Below are 21,323 nucleotides of genomic sequence, written 5' to 3' on the forward strand. Positions count from 1 at the left end.
CCTCTACAGCTATAATGTTGGAATTTAGGTGGGTAAAATACTGCAGTAATACTGCTGCCTGCTTTTACCTTCCACTCGTATGAAACAGCCCTTAGGGGATTTTTGATTTGTGGGTTTAAATTCACTTTAACCACCTGCAGACCACCCCACAAACATTAACTGCTGCAGGGTGGCCACTGTACGGTGGACCACATAACTGGTACATGACCAGCGCTTCTGGGTAAGGTGCATGCCCGTCGCCCTAGTTGTGCTGTGGTTTGTTACAGCACAAGCTGATCAGCGGATCCCGGCCTTTGATTTATCGATGGAACCCACTGATCGGCTCCGTCATTCACAGAAGAGAGCTCTGTGTTGGAAACAACACAGAGCTCTGTGCACTGACAGGGGATCTTGCTGTTTTTTTAATTCCCTGCAAAGCAGGGAAAAAAAATAAACAAGATCGCTTAGTAAAAGTAGAACATATTACACACATTACACATTGTTAGTCACACAGTTAACCCCTTGATTGCCCCTAGATGTTAACCCCTTTACAGCCAGTGCCATTCGTACTATGACAGTGTATGGTATTAACACTGATTACTAGATTTGTGTCACTATTAATGTCGGTGTACCCCCAGCCAGTCAGTTCACACCGGTTAATTTTTTCCACATTTTTATATATTACAGTCTTATTCCAAAATGGATTAAATTGATTATTTTCCTCAAAATTCTACAAACAGTACCCCATGACATGAAAGAAGTTTGTTGGAAATATTTGCAAATTTATTAAAAATAAAAAACAAAATAAATCACATGTACATAAGTATCCATTCACAGCCTTTGCTCAATACTTTGTTGAAGCACCTTTGGCACCAATTTTAGCCTCAAGTCTTTTTGAGTATGATACTACAAACTTGGCACACCTATTTTTGGGCAGTTTCTCCCATTCTTCTTTGCAGGACCTCTCAAGCTCTATCAGGTTGGATAGGGAGTGTCGGTACACAGCCATTTTCAGATCTCTCTAGAGATATTCAACAAGGTTCAAGTCTTGGCTCTGGCTGAGCCACTCAAGGGCATTCACAGAGTTGTCCTGTAGCCAATCCTTTGTTATCCTGGCTGTGTGCTTAGGGTCGTTGCCCTGTTGGAAGATGAACCTTCACCCCAGTCTGAGGTCAAGAGCGCTCAGGAGCAGGTTTTCATCAAGGATGTCTCTGTACATTGCTGCATTCATCTTTCCCTGAAACCTGACTAGTCTCCCAGTTCCTGCAGCTGAAAAACATCCCCACAACATGATGCTGCCACCACCATGCTTCATTTTAGGGATGGTATTGGCCAGGTGATGAACAGTGCCTGGTCTCCTCCAGACATGATGCTTGCCATTCAGGCCAAAGAGTTCAATCTTTGTTTCCTCAGACCAGAGAATTCTGTTTCTCATGGTCTGAAAGTCCTTCAGGTGCCTTTTGCGAACTCCAGACGGGCTGCCAGGTGCCTTTTTACTGAGGAGTGGCTTCCGTCTGACCACTCTACTATACAGGCCTGATTGGTGGAGTGCTGCAGAGATGGTTGTTCTTCTGGAAGGTTCTCCTCTCTCCACAGAGAAACACTGGAGCTCTGTCAGAGTGACCATCTGGTTCTTGGCTAATGCCTGACTAAGGCCCTTCTCCCCCAATCGCTCAGTTTGGCTGGGCAGCCCGCACTAGGAAGTCCTGGTGGTGATTTATCAATTGTGCACACAATCTGTGCTGCTACATTAACTTTAAGCACCAAAATAAATAAACGAAAAAACTGCCCAACATACCCAGATCACCAAACTTAAAGAAGTATGGCCAAATGTCTTTTGGCCATTTTCCCCCGTGGGTCACAGGAGTAGGGCTGCAACAAACGATTATTTTCATAATCGATCAGTTGGCCGATTATTGTTTCAATTAATTGATTAATCAATTACCGTATATACTCGAGTATAGGCCGACCCGAATATAAGCCGAGGCCCCCAATTTACCCCCAAAAAACTGGAAAACTTATTGACTCGTGTATAAGCCGAGGGTGAGACATGCCTGTCCATCCCTGTGTGTCCGTCCATCCCTGTGTGTGTGTCCGTCCATCCATCCATCCCTGTGTGTGTGTCCATCCATCCATCCCTGTGTGTGTGTCCATCCATCCATCCATCCATCCATCCCTGTGTGTGTGTCCATCCATCCATCCATCCCTGTGTGTGTGTCCATCCATCCATCCATCCCTGTGTGTGTGTCCATCCATCCATCCATCCCTGTGTGTGTGTGTCCATCCATCCATCCCTGTGTGTGTGTGTCCGTGCAGCCTTGTGTGTGTGTCCAGCCTACCTGTGTCCCGAGCCTGTGTCCCGAGCCTCCGTCCCGAGCCTCCGTCCCGAGCCGCCGTCCCGAGCCGCCGTCCCGAGCCGCCGTCCCGAGCCGTCGTCCCGAGCCGCCGTCCCGAGCCTCCTCCGTCCTTCCAGGATCGCCGCTCTTCTCGGCGGCCATTCTAAAATTCAAAAGCCGCGCCTCCGCCTTCGCCTGTGATAGGCGGAACACTGAATTTCCCAGCAGCCTGTGTTCCGCCTATCACGGACATCGTCTCATCCTCGTCCGTAGTACGAGGATGAGCGGATGTCCGTGATAGGCGGAACACTGACTGCTGGGAAATTCAGTGTTCCGCCTATCACAGGCGAAGGCGGAGGCGGAGGCGCGGCTTTTGAATTTTAGAATGTCCGCTGTCTGTCTGCTCGATACGCTGATCGAGCAGTCAGACAGCGGTGACTCGAGTATAAGCCGAGGGGGCACTTTCAGCCTCAAAAAAGAGGCTGAAAATCTCGGCTTATACTCGAGTATATACGGTAATAACCTTAAAAAAAAAAAAGGGGGTCAAATTGACGTTCATTTTCAACCACAGTGACAGGAAAATTTGGAAATAATAGAAAACTTCTCGGTCAAAGGAATTTTCAGTGTATGTGGTTTTTGTTCAGAAATGAAGTGAAAATTTCAAACAAAATTCTTTCATTCAGCGAATGTACAAAGATTTTTCTTCTGAATATTTTCACCTGAAAATTGAACCGTGAGGTCAGCATAAGACTCGGTACACACCTATGCAGTTTTTGCTTTTGATCTGTTTCTGCAGTGCTTTTTGCTGTGCGTTTTGCGCACTTGATTTTACTGCAATTTGCGCTTTTTGCATTTTTTTTTTGGGCAGATTAAAAAACACAAATTGCTGCAAAAATGCATTACATTTTTTTCTGTTGAAGTATATTGAACCAAAAAAGCACCGTTTTGCGTTAAAAGTCCCTGACCTTTTCCAAATATGCAGCGGCTGAAAAAAGCATAGATATGAACGTGTCCCATAGGAAACCATGTAAATGAACTGTAGTGCGTTTCTGCAAAAAGCACCAATAAACATATAGATGTGAACCAGGCCTAAGACGTTTAGTAACATAATGGGGTTAAAAATACTAAAATTAGCCCTTTATAGTACAAAAAAAGCAGATAACTACTGGAAGGGGTTCATTTTTTTACTGTAGAACAGTGAAAGTAATATTTACAGTAGTGATTATATTTTTGTACTATAAAGGGCTCATTTTAGTTTTTTTAACCCCATTATTTTACTGGCCGATTAATCGATTATGAAAATAGTAATCAATTAATTTCATAATCGATTAGTTGTCGATTAATCGATTGGTTGTTTCAGCCCTACACAGGAGTGTTCTTAGTTCTGCACTCCTGTGTCCCAGATGGCTCATGGCTCAGCCTCTCAATGCACTGCTGAGAGTCTGAGCCAGCCACTTCTGCTCCCTCTACAGCCCAGCGCTCCAGTGAGCGCTGGAGGGGCAGAGTATAGAGCCGATGACTGACAGTCAATGCTCTCTGCTCAGAGCAGACCCAAGAAGTCAGCAATCAATAGTCTTTGATCGCTCGTTTTAGTTTAGTTTAGTTTTAGGTCTTAAAGGCTGAGGGGGACAGATGCAGCATCGGACCGATGCTGCATCTACATAGGTGAGTAAGAACAAATAAAAATGTTTTCAAATTCTGCACATCTGTTTTAACCTGACCTTATGTTTTTTTTGTCATGCTATGTGAATGGAAACAAAATATAAAGCAGTTGTTATCCCAGTTTGAAAAAAGCAAAAGTAGAAAAACAATGTGATTTTGAAGGCTGGCCATCTCCAGTTAAAGCGGGAGTCCACCGGGACTCCGCGTTTTTTTTTTTTTTTTTTAAAAGCCAGCAGCTACAAATACTGCAGCTGCTGACTTTTAAATAGTGACACTTACCTGTCCAGCGCGCCCGCGATGTCGGCACCCGAAGCCGATCGCTCGCTCGGCTGCCGGGTCCCGCCGCCATCTTGGGTATGGGAATCAGGAAATGGAGCCTTTCGGCTTCATTTCCCGGTTCCCTACTGCGCATGCGCGAGCCGCGCGGCGCAATCCGGACGGTCCCCGCTGCCTCTGGGAGCTGTGTGTTTCCCAGCAGGCAGCGGGGCACTTGCTGAAGGGGGCGGGCGCTTGCGGAACGGGGGCGTAACGTACGCCCCGTTCCGCAGAGAGCTAGCCCGGAAGTGGGTGCAGTTACCTGGATTATCCAGGTAACTGCACCCCCCTCCCCCCTGAAAGGTGCCGATTGTGGCGCCGGAGGGGGGGGGGATTCCGATGAGCGGAGGTCCATTTTAGGGTGGACCTCCGCTTTAAAGTATAACTAAAGGCAAAACTTTTTTTTTAGTTTTGGATAGACTGAAGATAGATTACAACACTTGTACATGTCTATTCCTGTATGTACCCCCGTTAAAGCAGAGTTTCACCCAAAAATTGAACATTTGGCACCTTTCAGGGGGAACAGATACCTGTCTAATACAGGTATTTTGCTGCCACTTCTGGACCACTTCCAGCTCCTTCTCCCTCCCCCCGCTGTGTTCTGGGACCAGTGGGATTGCGCAGCGCAAGTCTCACATGTGCAGTAGGGAACCAGGAAGTGAGCCACAAGGCTTCACTTCCTGATTCCCTTACCGAAGACGGTGGTGCCTCCACCCGAGAGCCAAGGGACGGGTCGGCTTCAGGTGCCAACATTGCGGGCGCCCTGGACAGGTAAGTGCCCTTATTTTAAAAGTCAGTAGCTGCAGTATTTGCAGGCAGAACTCCGCTTTAAGAAGATTTAACTATTTACCGTTATCATTGAAGGTGAAAGTAAAAGAAAATCCCCAATCCCCTGGGTTGTCCCCAGAAAAGTAATAGAGGGGAAATCTTCCAACGGAGACACTAGTTCTGGTGACCCAGGGGCCCCCAAAGAAATTCCCTTCATTTCCTGTTTGGCTATGGGGCAGAAAGTGAAGGGAAATCTTCGCAATGGTACACAGATGGCGAAAAAAAATCTGACAGAGACTATAACCCTCATGTGCTTTATCCAGAATGAAAACATTTTTTTTTGCCATAGTTGTACTTTAACCACCTCAGTACAGTGCAGTTACACCCCCTTCCTGACCAGACCAATTTTCAGCTTTCAGCGCTCTCACAGTTTGAATGACAATTACTCAGTCATCCAACACTGTATCCATATGAAACTTGCGTCCTTTTTTCCACACAAATAGAGCTTTCTTTTAGTGGTATTTAATCACTAGTGGGTTTTTTATTTTTTGTGCTATAAATAAAATAAAACGTAAATTTTGTGAAAAAAATGCCTTTTTCTTCGTTTCTGTCATAAATTTTTGCTAATTAGTAATTTTTCTTCATAAATTTTGGCCAAAATTGATACTGCTACATATCTTTGGTAAAAATAACCCACATTAGTATATATTATTTGGTCTTTGTGAAAGTTATAGAGTCTACAAACTATGGTGTCAATCACTGAAAATTGATCACTTCTGATCAGGCCTTCAGTACATCAGGTGTATCTCATTTTTTGAGACACTAACAAGTCAGGAAAGTACAAATACCCCCCAAATGACCCCTTTTTACAAAGTAGACATCCCAAGGTATTAAGTAAGTAGCATGGTGAGTTTTTTTAAGTTGTCATTTTTTCCCACAATTCTTTGCAAAATGAAGATTTTTTATTTTTTTTTATTTTTTTTTACTAAATTGTCATATTATCAGGTTATTTCTCACACACAGCATATGTATACAACAAATTACACCCCAAAATACATTCTGCTACTCTTCCCGAGTACGAGACTTTTACACAGCCTGGCCACATACAGAGCACCAACATCGATGTAGTACCTTCAGACGTTCTACGAGCAAAAATTACGCATCTCGTTTCTCAACCACCTATTACACTTTTGAAGGCCCTGGAGTACCAGGACAATGGAATTTCCCATAAAATGACCCCATTTTGGAAAGCAAACACCCCAACGTATAATCTGTGAGGCATAATGAGTCTTTTGAACGGTTCATTTTTTTCCAGAAGTTTTTGGAATATGTGGAAAAAAATTAAAACGCATTTTTTTTTTACACAAAATTGTCAATTTATAAGATATTTCTAACACATAGCATGTATATAGCAAAAATGACACCCCAAAATACATTCTGCTACTCTTCCCGAGTATGGCGATACCACATGTGTAGGACTTTTACACAGCCTGGCCACATAGAGAGGCCGAACATTGAAGTAGTACGTTCAGGCGTTCTAGGAGCATAAATGACACATCTCATTTCATTCCTACCCATCACACTTTTGAAGGTCCTGGACCACCAGGACAGTGAAATTACCCACAAAATGACCCCATTTTGGAAAGCAAACACCCCAACGTATATTCTATGAGACATGGGCTGCAAATAGGTACTCGGGTACTCTGATGGGCTGGACACAGGTACTCGGGTACTCTGATGGCCTGGTGACAGGTACTCGGGTACTCTGATGGCCTGGTGACAGGTACTCGGGTACTCTGATGGCCTGGTGACAGGTACTCGGGTACTCTGATGGCCTGGTGACAGGTACTTGGGTACTCTGATGGCCTGGTGACAGGTTCTCGGGTACTTTGATGGCCTGGTGACAGGTACTCGGGTACTCTGATGGCCTGGTGACAAGTACTCGGGTACACTGATGGCCTGGTGACAGGTACTCGGGTACACTGATGGCCTGGTGACAGGTACTCGGGTACACTGATGGCCTGGTGACAGGTACTCGGGTACTCTGATGGCCTGGTGATAGGTACTCGGGTACTCTGATGGCCTGGTGACAGGTACTCGGGTACTCTAATGGACTGTGACAGGTACTCTGTACTCTAATGGACTGTGACAGGTACTCTGTACTCTAATGGACTGTGACAGGTACTCGGTACTCTAATGGACTGTGACAGGTACTCGGTACTCTAATGGACTGTGACAGGTACTCGGTACTCTAATGGACTGTGACAGGTACTCAGTACTCTAATGGACTGTGACAGGTACTCGGGTACCCTGATGGACCGTGACAGGTACTCGGGTAACCTGATGGGCCATGACAGGTACTCGGGTACCCTGATGGGCCGCGACAGGTACTCGGGTACCCTGATGGGCCGTGACAGGTACTCGGGTACTCTGATGGGCCGTGACAGGTACTCGGGTACTCTGATGTGCCGTGACAGGTACTCGGGTACTCTGATGTGCCGTGACAGGTACTTGGGTACTCTGATGGGCCGGGACATGTACTCTGATGGGCCAGGACAGGTACTCGGGTACTCTGATGGGACAGGTACTCGGGTACTCTGATGGGCCGGGACAGGTACTCGGGTACTCTGATGGGCCGGGACAGGTACTCGGGTACTCTGATGGGCTGGGACAGGTACTCGGGTACTCTGATGGGCTGGGACAGGTACTCGGGTACTGAGATGGGCTGGGACAGGTACTCGGGTACTGAGATGGGCTGGGACAGGTACTCGGGTACTCTGATGGGCTGGGACAGGTACTCGGGTACTCTGATGGGCTGGGACAGGTACTCGGGTACTCTGATGGGCTAGGACAGGTACTCGGGTAACCTGATGGGCCGGGACAGGTACTCGGGTACTCTGATGGGCCGGGACAGGTACTCGGGTACTCTGATGGGCTGGGACAGGTACTCGGGTACTCTGATGGGCTGGAACAGGTACTCGGGTACTGAGATGGGCTGGGACAGGTACTCGGGTACTGAGATGGGCTGGGACAGGTACTCGGGTACTCTGTTGGGCTGGGACAGGTACTCGGGTACTCTGATGGGCTGGGACAGGTACTCGGGTACTCTGATGGGCTGGGACAGGTACTCGGGTACTCTGATGGGCTAGGACAGGTACTCGGGTACTCTGATGGGCTAGGACAGGTACTCAAATACTCTGATGGACTGTGACAGGTACTCTGATGGACTGTGATTGACAGGTACTATGAGGGGTGGTGACAGGTCCTCTTTATTGGGGGGGGGCAATCAGTGTGATTGGTGTACACTGTAGGCCGTAACGAGATGTTACCGCAATCTCCTTCTCACACACGATCGGTGTGTGAGGAGGAGAACCCGGTAACATCCCGTTACCGCGGTTTGTTTACATTTTAGTGATCGGCTGTGAAAGGATCACAGCCGATCACGTGGGTAAACAGCCGGCCAATGGCTGTTTACCAGCGTCGGTGACGAGCAGTGTTCCCGGGGAACACGCCGCCACCGATGTGCACGCGCAGCACGCTCGCGATCGCGCGCATGCGCCGTGCACGTTCGGGGTGTGACCATCTGTGATCGGCCGTGACTTCATCACGGCCGATCACGTGGTAAACAGCCATAACGAATGGCTGTTCACCCCCATTCGGTGGCGAGCGGTGTTTCCATGACACGCCGCCACCGAAGAAACAGGGATGCGCGCGCACGATCGCGCGCATTCCCTGTTTAAACGGGAGGCCGTCATATGACGGCCTCCCGCCACAATAGGTGCGCCGCCTGGCTGTCAATTGACGGTCGGCGGTCAGCATCTAGTTAAGTAAAATGGTCCCATTGTTAGCAGTAGGATATTCTTTTTTACAAGATTCGTTGAGTTGCCTAAACGTATGAATATTAACTACCATGCACATGGTCTGCTTACACTGAAGAAGATGATTTGAGCAGACGTCAGATGTTACTGAGGCACTTAGGGAATCAGTGAAATTTCCAGGAAAACAGCAGTTTCATGGTATATTAGAGTATTTCCTCCTATCTGCATTACAGATGTAATATACAGAGTCATACAAGAAACTTGTGGCGGTTGAAAACTAACTTAACTAAACTGACCCGACCCTCATGCTGCTCTTTGCCCACTATGTGGCCTTGGAAGACTATCACTTGTACATTGCTTATGGCACTGCCTGTCCATTTTAAACTATTGGAACCATGTGAACAATTTCATACATGGAGTGACACAATGTTGTATTCCCAAAGACCCTCATCTCCTGCTCTTTGGTTATGACAGCCCATTATTTCAAATGCCAACTCCTAAGAGGGAATAAAATGGTAATGCACATTAGACTGAAATATGTTTGTTGGTGGCACATAGGGCTATTTTGAAGAAATGGGCTTATGCCGGGCATACACGGTTCGAATTTCGAAAGAATTTTCTTTTGAAAATCGTATCTAAGAATTTCCATACAAATTTCGCACCATTAGTGGGCTGCAGCAACAGCCGATTTTCGCGCGGAAATCAAATTTGAGGAATAGGACATGTTGGAAATTTTTGCAAAAAACAAACGATTTTCTAATCAATGATGGGAGAATCGTGTGAGAAATGTAATAAGAAAAGAAAATTTATGGAGAGAAAAGAAGATTCCCGGCCAGGAAAATTATTTTCTATAGCAACATGAGTTGAAATTAAAGGCTTGGTTGGCTGGATTTCAAAAATCAATGGTGGCATCATCGGATCACAAAAAAAACTTTCTGATTTTGAAAAGAAAATTTGTTCGAAATTCAACCATGTATGGCCTGCATTACTCTACTACTCCCACTAGAACAGATAAAGAATTTGATAATTCTTTTATACCGAGAAAAGCTTGGCCTTAAATTTTTCCACGAGTCCTCTAAAAAATGCTTTTCCTCCAGGTGGCAAGTCTGTCGACTCCACTCTCCAACTCGGAATCATCATCACTTGCTACCTCATTCTTTTATACTCAAGGCCTACTGCTTTTATGTCAGGATATTGTCAGTGTTTAAATGGAGTTCTGCACTATATTTAGCATAATTCCAGCTAGCTCAATAATCTATAAGATCCCTTTCACACAGTTTTCTGGCATTTTAGCTCTAGAAAGATCGCCTCTAAAGTACCTGAAAACTACCCCCCATGTCACACTGGGCCGATGCGCTTGCGGGACGTTAGAAAAAGTCCTGCAGGGAGCATCTTTGGGCCGGTTTGGGATCGATCTATCTGGGACTGAGCGCCAGTGGGAATGAGCCTTATACAAGGATCTTTCTGGCAGAGGTGGGCAGAAACACCCTGAGTAAAAAAACACAGGTCATGGCCATAAAATAAAAAAACACAGGTCATGGCCATAAAAAAAAAACACAGGTCATGGCCATAAAGACCTCACAATACTCCTGTACCGACGAGTATACATGCGTACGTGTATACATGCATAACATTCTTTATCCCCTTCTAGCTGCCAGTACTGCAATTTATCCTACTTGCATATACCCGCATATATGCTTATATTTCTGGACTCAAACATAACATTTTCATTTTTTTATTTTTTATAACAATATATTTTTATTATAAATTTCCACGAGAATTACAGCAAGAAGGGACATACAGATATGTGATCATACAAGGTTACAGATACAGACTAAAACAGCATTGAAGTAGTGCAACGAGCAGAAGAAAACAAAGTGCAAAAGGTTCAGCAATGGATTATTTTGGAAAGTAAAGATTCGTCCAGGCAATGTATTACCAACAAGAACAAAGATAATTTAAGGCAGAAATTGAGTTGAAGGCAGGGTGATACAATCTAGTGTAGCCGTTTGTGGACTCAAAAGCATGTGAATGGAAGAGTATAACAAAAGGAGATGGGGGGAAGTGACAGGGGAACCGCGCCCAACCGTCCCGGGCGCCCCAACTGGGATCAAACTGCACCCGGGCCGACCGGCCGCACCCCCCCCCCCTAGCCACAAAACCACTCCCCCGCAGGGTGCCAACTAAACCACATGTTTCCCATACCAGTTCAGCCAAGGTTCCCATTCTGTGTAAGCCTGTTTATAGTTGCCCAAAGATGAGGCGAACATTAGTTCATAAGAGATATGTAAGTGAGTTGTCTGAAGAGCGTCAAGGATAGAAGGAGCCGTTGTCGACCTCCATTTTCTGGCCAGTTCCAGGCGCACGCCTAGAAGAATATGGGTAATAATCTTTCTTAAAGTAGGGGGTACAGCATCTATACCTAGAGATAAAATAGCCAGACCTGGACATGGGCGCACAGTAGTGTTAGAGATCAAAGATATTACGCTAAATATAGCAGTCCACAAAGTTTGGATCACTGGGCACTCCCAGAATATATGGAAGAGTGTGCCTCTATATCCACAATTCCTCCAGCACATTGATGAACACTGGGGGGTATAGCAGGCCAATCTAGAGGGCGTCAGGTACCACCGTAACAACAACTTCTGGTAAAGTTCCCACAGGTTGGCGCATCTAGTGGCCTTATAGGTGGAAGAGACGGCTTTACGCCATTGATCAACGGAGTAGGACTTGGACAATTCCAATTCCCACGACCGCATGGAGGGGGTTTTAAGAAATGTTGTTTTCTGTTGCAGAAGACCGTACATCAGAGAGATACCTTTAATGGACGTGATAGGGTTAGTGAAATACAGATGGGCCCTCCATGGTAAAACGATTGACGGGTTCGGGAGAGTTGAGAGTAAGTGGGAGATTTGGTTATAGGTAAAAATGTCGCCCGGCAGTAAACCGAACTCCAATTGGAGTAACCTAAAGGTCTTTGTGACTAGTCCCAACTGTAAAGCACCAACAGTGGTGACACCTCTGGCCAACCAGTGTTTGATATTTAGGTTAGGAATGAGGAGTTGAAGACATGTAAGGGGCAATGGGACTGATTTGAAGGGAGCATCGGCCAGTGGGGTTTGAAGCAGAATTTTCCAAGCCGCAATGGCCGCTACCATAGGTGGAGAGATACTAGAGGGTAGGGTGGGCATGAGACTAGCTGCAAGGAGTAAGTCCAGTGGGTTTCTATAAGGGCACATGTGCTTTTCCAACTCAAGCCATCTAGCCCCAGCTCCACCTTGAAACCACTGTCTAATTTGTGCTAGGCAAGCTGCTAAATAGTAGTCCTTTAATGCAATATGTCCCATGCCCCCTGACAATTTAGACTTGATAAGCTTGTGGAATGCACATCTGACCTTCTTCCCCTGCCATAGAAATTTATTCAGCATAACCTGAGCCCTAGTAAGGTAGGAGTCAGGGGTTGGAATAGGGAGAGACGAAACAAATATATAAATTGAGGGAGGATTATCATTTTGAGTGCCGCTAAACGTCCGGACCATGTTAGTGCTACCTTGGACAAGGAATGTAGTTTATGATCTAACTGTTGGAAAAACGTCGTGTAGTTTGCCTCCACCAACTGTGCAGTTCTAGTCGTTAACGTAATGCCCAGGTATTGTATCCCGTTGCTCTCCCATGAGTAAGGGTAGGTATTTGCCAGGCGGGCCTGGACAGCCGGGTCAACTCCCAGACCAAGGATGTGGGACTTATTTTCATTAACCTTATAATAAGATATTTGATTAAATAAAGTCAAAGCCTCGGAAATTGCCGCCAGGGAAGACTCCACCTCAGTCACAATTAGAATGATGTCATCAGCGAATAAACTGATGACATGACTATCAGCGCCCACTGGGAAACCCCGGATCGTAGGGTGGTTCCTAATATAAATGGACAAGGGTTCCATTAACAGGTTAAATATTAATGGGGATAGTTGGCATCCCTGTCTCGTACCATTAGAAATAGTGAAAGCAGTGGACAAGACTCCGGAAGCGCTCACCTTAGCCGAGGGGTTTGAGTATAATGCAAGGATAGCTGAGAGTATAGTGCCGGTAAAACCAAAAGCCTCCAAGACTCTCCTCATATAAAGCCAGTGTATGCGGTCGAAGGCCTTCTCTGCGTCAGAAGCAGAGAAGGCCTTTGCTGTTGTTCGGCCATGTGAATGATATTAATCATCCTACGGGTTGCATCCGAAGTCTGTCTACCCAGGGTAAACTCTGTTTGATCCGGGTGAATAAGTGTAGGGAGTAGCATAACTAGACGTTGAGAAATCAACTTCGCGTACAACTTAATGTCAGTATTAAGGAGTGATATTGGTCTGAAATTAGAGGGGGTATCTGGAGTCTTCCCTGTTTTGGGTATAGTAACAATAGTTGCTGTTAACATTTCAGAAGGGAAAGTTCATTTTTTTTTTTTTTTTTTTTTACAGCTCTGAACATATTGCTTTAGGCAGCTGTGTGCATTGTCCCATGTCCCATAGACAACATGCACCGGTGTTCAGATTCAGGAAAACAAAACACCACTATACAGGTACAGCTAAAAACATTGCTTTTTTCTCTCATGAGCAAGAGGCCTAAAAAAAGCTGGTCAGCTGGAAAAAAATGAACAATTGGGTATGACGCTGTTTACGGTACTTCCTTTTTCAACCAAAGTTTCATTTTCCATGAATTAAAAAGTTTGAACAGGATGCATCTTTAATTATGATATATTACTGAAAATTCCACCCTCCATTTCCACCTAACGATAAAAATTCTAGCAGACAATGAACAAAGCACTGCATCTCTTAGTAACCAATGTACACATCATTGATTGGTTGGATTTATCTGACGCTAAAATATGCTTGCTGCTAAGCTAATATAACCTTATCAGAATTTGCCACATGTGCCCTATTATAGTACAGGACATGAAAATGAAGCAGTAAATCCATTCAAATATATGCAAACCCATCACCAGAACTCTCATGTATGCTTTAACCACTTCAGCCCCGTATGCGCAAGGGAGCCACCGGTCACGGCACAGCTACTGAAGAAACGCCACAAGCGAGCCGTTTCTTCAGTGACATTGGCACATGCAGATACAGTGAATATCTCCTAAATGGCGCAGGTTTAGGAGATATTCACGGTACCTACAGATAAGCCTTATTATAGATTTACCTGTAGGTAAAAGAAGTAGTGCAGGGTTTACAATCACTTTAATGACCAGGCCATTTTTTTGCGGTACGGCACTGCGTCGCTTTAACTGACAATTGCGCAGTCGTGCAATGCTGTACACTAAAAAAAATTGATATCCTTTTTTTCCCTCAAATAGAGCTCTTGTTTGGTGGTATTTGATCACCCCTGCAGCTTTAAATTTTTGCACTATAAACTAAAAAAAAATAAAAAAATTTTTACTTTTTGATATAATAAATATCCAAAACAAAAATGTAAAAAAAAAAAAATGTATTCATCAGTTTAGGCCAATATGTATTCTACTACATATTTTTGGTTAAAAAAAATATAATCACAATAAGCGTATATTGATTGGTTTGCGCAAATGTTATAGCGTCTACAAAATAGGGGATAGATTTATGGCATTTTTATTATTTTTTACTAGTAATGGCGGTGATCAGCAAATTTTAGCTTGACTGCAACATTGTGGCGGACAGATCGGACACTTTTGACACTTTTTTGGGACCAATGACAAAATGCACAAAAAGGAACAGAGGATGCAGGCACTTTTTTTTTCTTGTCACACTGGAATCAGATCGCATTGGTGTTCATACCCATGCGATCCAATTTAGGCAAAATCACTGCATTATGCAATAATTATTTGGGGATTTGTTAACTTTTTATTGACACTGACAGAAGATCGCTTTAACACAGTGCTGTATCCACTGAAAATTCACAGAAAATGTGGTTGCAGATAAACCACATAGTGCAGTGCAATTTCTGATGCATGGGGGTGCCATTAGGATGATATGTATGCATCTCCTGAGTGGCAGCGTGTTTTCCTCTGCAGGTGCAAGAACACGTGCAGCGGCAACCACCCACACAAATGTGCACCTAGCCTAAAGGGATGTCCGTAACATATGTTGAAATTTGCTCCCATCCAAGACTATTTTTTTGGGGGGTGTTTCTATTGAAGGGTTTTTCTTCCTTTTCTGTGGACATAAATGGATGTTGTTCATTTATATCGATTATGTCTATGTTTATGTCTTTTTTAAGGGCTCAATTACACCAGATGTAGTCAGGTGTGTTTTAAAATGCAACAAAAAGGCAGTACCAATGCATGTGCAGAAAAAATTAATGTATTCCAAAGAGCCCAGATTACACCATTACAGTGCATTTATGTGTGTTTACAAAAAGTACAGCATGCTGTATTTTTCTGCACCAGAATGCACTGAAAATGCGCATGAATGCAAGCGAATGTACCACAAAGGAGCATGAGCATGTGTAACCATGTGTATATGCAATTTAGTATAGACAATAAAATGAAAAAAGATTTTTTTTTTTTTAAACGCACGGAAAACGCATGATGAAATGAACAGTGAACACAGAGATTGTGGTGTAAATGAGCCCTTAGTCAAGAAACATTTTTTGTTTAAACTTTGTCCTGCTGTGACTAGTTTCTTCAACAACTAAAAAAATGGACATATGAAAAACTAACCTGAACTGAAGAAAAATATATAAACTTATGTAAAAACATTCAGTTTCCTTGTGTTTACTCTTACTTTTGTTTGGGTACATCACGCGACTGCGCAATTGTCAGTTAAAGCGACGCAGTGCCGTATCGCAAAAAAAATGGCCCGGTCATTAAGGGTGAAAAGTGGTTAATTAATGGATTTGCATAAACTATTTTTGAAAACCAAGGCTATCATTCAGTGTCACTTCAAATTGGAACTAAACCCTCCAATCATTTTGACCAAAGGAAGCTTCCATCTTGGCCTCTGTTTAATTTGCAACTGCTATGGTGCAGCACATGTGATCAATTATGACACCAGCCATTGGATGGTTTTACAGTTTGGTTTAGAGCACAACCAATGTGACAGTTACATTCCTGGCACGTGCTGGAATGGAACTGTTTTTTGAAACTGTTAAAGTGGAACTAAACTCTCCTATTGTTTTCAGCCAAGGAAGCTGCCTCCCAGAGGAGGAGGATCAGGGCCACTCTGTGCATTACTATCGTGCAGAGCAGGTAAGTATAATGTTTTTTTTTTTTGTTTTTTTAAAGTACCATTTGTTTAGATTCACACTGAATACGGCTTTGAAATTGCGTGACTTCACTTGAAATCACGCGATTTCATGCAATGTGACTTCCGGTGCGACTTGGCTGACATCTGTGCAATTTCATGCACAGATGTCTATGCAAGCTGCACCTGAAAAATCACCAATAGTGCAGAAACTACTTTTTCAAATTGGTTAATTGGCTAAGATTTGACCTCATATTATATGGTTTTGATAAATCTGAAGGAAAAAATCAGCAGAAAATCTGATAGTGTGTATGGGGCTTTAGAATCACTTAAAACGGTTGTATCCTCCGTTTGGTGATTTTTACCTACAGGTAAGCCTATAATAAAATGAATATCTCCTAAACATGTATGGTTTAGGAGATATTTGCCCTGCATGCAGCCACTGACGCCAGCGGCACATGCACTCTAAAGGTCCGGCGGATCGTGACGGAAATTCAGAGCTCCTTGCTGGAACGAAGGACACCCATGCGCACGTGCGGGAGTGACATCGTTCCGGCTTCGGCTACTCACAGTGCCAGTGCCAGCAAACACGGAAACAAATGCAGAGGGAACATATCGGCTCCCTCGGCTGTGGCCGGGTGCGCTGGAGGGGCCTAGTTCTAAGGTAAGTATTTCATAATACTAGCACATTATGTTATTGTCTTGTAGGGTTTTTATTTTTTTTTTCAGTGGTTTACTACCACTTTAAGCCCTGGTTTACATGACAAGTCAGTTTATAAAATAGGAAGGTGTAGCACTTAAAATAATAAATATACAATAAAGTCCATCAATAATAAAACTGAGAAGACGATCGAATCAGAGATCTTCATCCAGAACTGGATAAAGTGTATAGAATAGCCACCACCAGCACCCAAAACTACTGACCCTTACCGTCAGTGTGTAGGGTGCACACAATGTTTATATTGGTTAATGGTAGGGTTGCACCAATACTAGTATTGGTAACTGTGCCAATACTGAGTATTTGCACAAGTATCAGTACTCGTGCAAATGCACCGATACCTGAAACCAATATTTTTAGGCCTGGATCTTTGAGCTGTCAGTGGGTCTCCCTAGTGTTAAAAAAGTCCTGTAATTGGAGCTGTCAAAAAAAAAAAGAAGAAAAGCAGCTGGAATGTTTATTAACAAAATTGCTCAGCCACTGAAACACTAAAATTAAAAGAAACATTGTTTCTTCTTGTATATTTCTGTTTCTTCATCTGTAGATCAAAGGGATGAACAAACGTTCCTCTGTTTAACCCCTTAATAACCCTTAATTTACTCTAATGAGCCTGAATTAACTCCCTATTCTCCTCCATTTAATTAATATTTTCTTGCTTTTTTCTTTTTGTTCACGTCTATTTTATTAACGATAAACAATGAAAACTTTTTTTTGTTTGCTTTCTTAAAGAATATCTTTACACATATATATTAACACATTTCACATTGAAAAAAACACAAAATTTAAAAGAAAATCTATTTTTTTTGTAACTAACTTTTCAATGCTTTGTACCAGTGCTGACAGCTGAAGTGAAAAAAAAAACAGTTGCAGTAGGTATCAATAATTGGTATCGGCGAGTACTAAAAAAAAAAGTATCGGTACTCAAAAAAAAAAAAAATGATATCAGTGCATCCCTAGTTAATGGCCCCAACAGTCCCTCTGCACCGATCGATCCACTACACCGACACTTTAGACCAGGGATATGCAATTAGTAGACATCCAGTGTTGCAAAACTACAAGTCCCATCATGCCTCTGCCTCTGGGTGTCATGCTTGTGGCTATCAGTGTCTTGCTATGCCTCATGGGACTTGTAGTTCTGCAACAGCTGGAGGTCTGCTAATTGCATAAAGAAAAGAACCAATGTTTCCAACCGACAAAATGGCCACCGTGTCTCTGGTCAGCGTCCCACGACCTTCACTCCACCCGACGTTTCAACATAAGAATGCGTCATCAGGGGCCAGGTCAAATCGCGTAACAAGTTGCAACCTATTGGCACTGTTCAAAACTGTGCGATGCCAACTTTGCGTTGCCGCACTGATTTGAAAAGTAGTTCCTGCACTATTTTTGGTGATTTTGGGTGTGACTTGAATAGACATCTGCATGAAGCCGCACAGATGTCTTCTAAGTTGCACCTGAAGTCGCACTGACATGCGGCTTTGAAATGTGTGCAATTTCAGATGAAGTCACATGAATTCAAAGCCACAGTCGATGTGAACGAGGGCTAAATGCCAATCAGGTTTTACATCGACATCATTTTTTTTCTCCTAAATGCATGACTAATAACAGGGATATTTTATAGATCCCTCCCTTTAGATTGTAAGCTCCATGAGCAGGGTCCTCCTATTCCTTCTGCATTGAACTGTATTGCAATTGTACTGCCTGCTCACGTGGTAAGGGGCCGGTGTCCTATCATATTGTGTCCCCCATCGGATAGTGTCCACTGTGTACTGCGCATGCGCAGTACACAGCACACACAGATTCCGAAAATAGCCCGAAGATGAACGGCGCCTGCGCCGTGAGTCCAGATTGTAGCCTCACCATCCAAGTGGACATAGAGTTAGAATAAAAAGAGCCGAGCGCAGCGAGGCCATGCCCGTAGCGTGGCGAGCGAAGCGAGGTTGCAAGGGGCCCTCTAATATCGGCAACCCTATGTCCACTGGGATGGTGGGGCTACCACCTCGACTCACGGCACAGGCGCCATTCATCTTTAGAGGTTTTCCGAAGCTCCTTCTGCTCCGTACTGCACAAGCGCTGTGCCTGCACAGTATGGGGCGAACAGTATCCGATAGCCGGACGCTATATGCCAGAACACCGGGATCCGATCTGTAAACAGCCGAGTCTCATAGTGGGCTATTTATGAAAGGCAAATCCACTTTGCACTGAAAGTACACTTGGAAGTGCAGTCGCTGTAAATCTAAGGGGAAGCTCTGCTGATTTTATCATCCAATCATGTGCAAGCTAAAATGCTGTTTTTTATTTTCCTTGCATGTCCCCCTCGGATCTACAGCGACTCCAAGTGCGCGTTCAGTGCAAAGTGGAGTTTCCTTTAGTAAATAACCCCCATAGAGTCGATGATCACATGGGGCAAGCAGGCAGCTCATGCATGGGAGGACGTCATATGACGGCCTCACGGCAATTAAGACCTGTGCTGTAACTGTCATTCGGCTATAGCGCGGGAGGGAGGAGGTTAAAAAAAAATAGAGATTAACTCCACTTTTGTTGGAAAAAAAAACACCCTCTACTGTCCCCCATTGTAAATAGTAAAGAGCTGTGTAAACTGTTGGCGCTATACAAATCCTGTATACAGGCATACCCCACTTTTAAGTACACAATGGGGTTTATTTACTAAAGCTGGAAAGTGCATTCCTCCTGTATTGAATTGTATTGTAAATGTACTGTCTGCTCTCATGTTGTATAGCGCTGCGCAAACTGTTGGCGCTATATAAATCCTGTATAATAATAATAAGATCCCCCTCCTAGATTGTAAGCTCTAACGAGCAGGGCCCTCTGATTCTCCCTGTCTTGAATTGTATTGTAATGTCTACCCTACTGTTGTAAAGTGCTGCGCAAACTGTTGGCGCTATATAAATCCTGTATAATAATAATAATAATAAGATCGCTGTTGGGAAAAACTGGAGCAGCTGTGCATGGCAACCAATCAGCTTGTACCGTCAGCTTGTTCAGTTATCCTTGAAAATGAAAGCAGGAAGCTGATTGGCTGCCACACACACAGCTGCTTTTTGTTGCACAATTGAGTATCGTAGAAGGGGAATGATGTGTCCGAGTCGTCCCCCCCCCCCCCCCCCCCCATTGGCAGTGTATAATGGGTAGGACAGACAAAGACATGACAATAGAGGAGTCTGTTCTGTTACAGGGACGTGGCATGCTGACATCTGCTGTAGTCACGTACATCCTCCCCTCTCTACATCAATGTCCCCAGGCCTGTGCTGACAAAAAAGGAAGGCGACATCTGACTTACATGGGGACCTCGTACAGAGCTGTTACCAGTGCGATGATAGTGATTGTTCTCCATCCCGATTGGTCGGATGTGTGCCAGGCTGAGCCGATTCACCGCTGTGCTGTGCGCGGAGCCCTCTGATCCACCCAGCCGCTGGACCCGATGAAATGTAGAGTGTTTCTTTCATTGCCAATTGCATTCCATTCCTAACGGAGGTGGACACGGCTCCGCCCACTATGCAAATCCCGATCACTGACATCTCCTCTGCTACAACTGGCCGGGCTCCGCTCCTTCCTCTCCATGACTTCATTTCAGGCACTCATCGGATGGATGTAGAAGGGCTGGGGAATTTCCCGGACTCACAGAAAAGACACAGGTCCATCCAGTTTTAGGCTTTGCCTTTACCAAGGCAGGAAGTAGGCGATCTTGCAGCGGTGGAGTTTTACCTGAACAACATGAAAGCCATCAAAGATCACTAGGGTGTTGCACCCTTTGACCACTTGATCATTCTGCTACCCGCTGGAGTGTGCGCGTGGCCATATGCGCTCCAACACAGGGCCCCTCGCTCGCCACGTTGCGGGCACACTTCGCTCAGCATAATTGGATGGTGGGGCTTGAACCTGGACTCAGAGGTGGAACGCATACGGCGGCGCAGTCCAGCGGGTAGCCAAATGTGACGGAACATGGCCATTAAACCCTTTCATGACTAAGCCTATTTTTGACATTTGGTGTTTACAAGTTAAAATCCGTATTTTTTTTTGCCAGAAAATTAGTTAGAACCCCCCAAACATTATACATATTTATTTATTTTTTCAGCAGAGAATAAAATGGCGATTGTTGTAATATTTTATGTCACATGGTATTTTAAACGCAGCTTTTTGGGAAAAGGGACACTTTCATGAATTAAAAAAAAACAAAACAGTAATTTTTTTTTATATAATGTGAAAGGTGATGTTACGCAGAGTAAATAGATACCAAGCGTGTCACACTTTACATGGGGGGCGGAGCCAGGGGCGGCAAAAAAAAGAAGGATAGGAGGAGCGGCGGAGCCGCTGCATATAGAAGAATTGATCCTCCAATATTCCTCCTGCAGCCGGTGAATGCTAGTTTCCCACCCAACCCCCGCAAACATTTGGCGGCTGCAGGAGGGATATGGAAATCAGTTCTATTTGCAGCAACTTCCGCTGCTCCTCGTATCCAGAAGCACAGGAGGGGTGTATGGTCAGATACTCCACTTTCTCTCCGGACG

The 21,323-nt window shown here is 44.5% G+C and overlaps 1 protein-coding gene across 1 annotated transcript in view; it reads right to left on the minus strand.

The window, feature by feature from the left end:
* The window catches only part of GNE (glucosamine (UDP-N-acetyl)-2-epimerase/N-acetylmannosamine kinase), a 114,906-nt gene extending 94,632 nt beyond the window's left edge, over positions 1-20,274 (minus strand). Inside the window, exon 1 of the mRNA XM_077475388.1 lies at positions 20,096-20,274. Coding sequence (XP_077331514.1) covers positions 20,096-20,149 — 54 coding nt within the window. The 5' untranslated portion in view covers positions 20,150-20,274. The remainder of the gene's footprint in view (positions 1-20,095) is intronic.
* Between the last annotated feature and the right edge of the window lie 1,049 nt (positions 20,275-21,323).

Source organism: Lithobates pipiens, unplaced genomic scaffold (genome assembly GCF_037356315.1).
Source record: "Lithobates pipiens isolate NorthernLeopardFrog02 unplaced genomic scaffold, aLitPip1_a1.2 Scaffold_13, whole genome shotgun sequence".
NCBI classification, from domain to species: domain Eukaryota; kingdom Metazoa; phylum Chordata; class Amphibia; order Anura; family Ranidae; genus Lithobates; species Lithobates pipiens.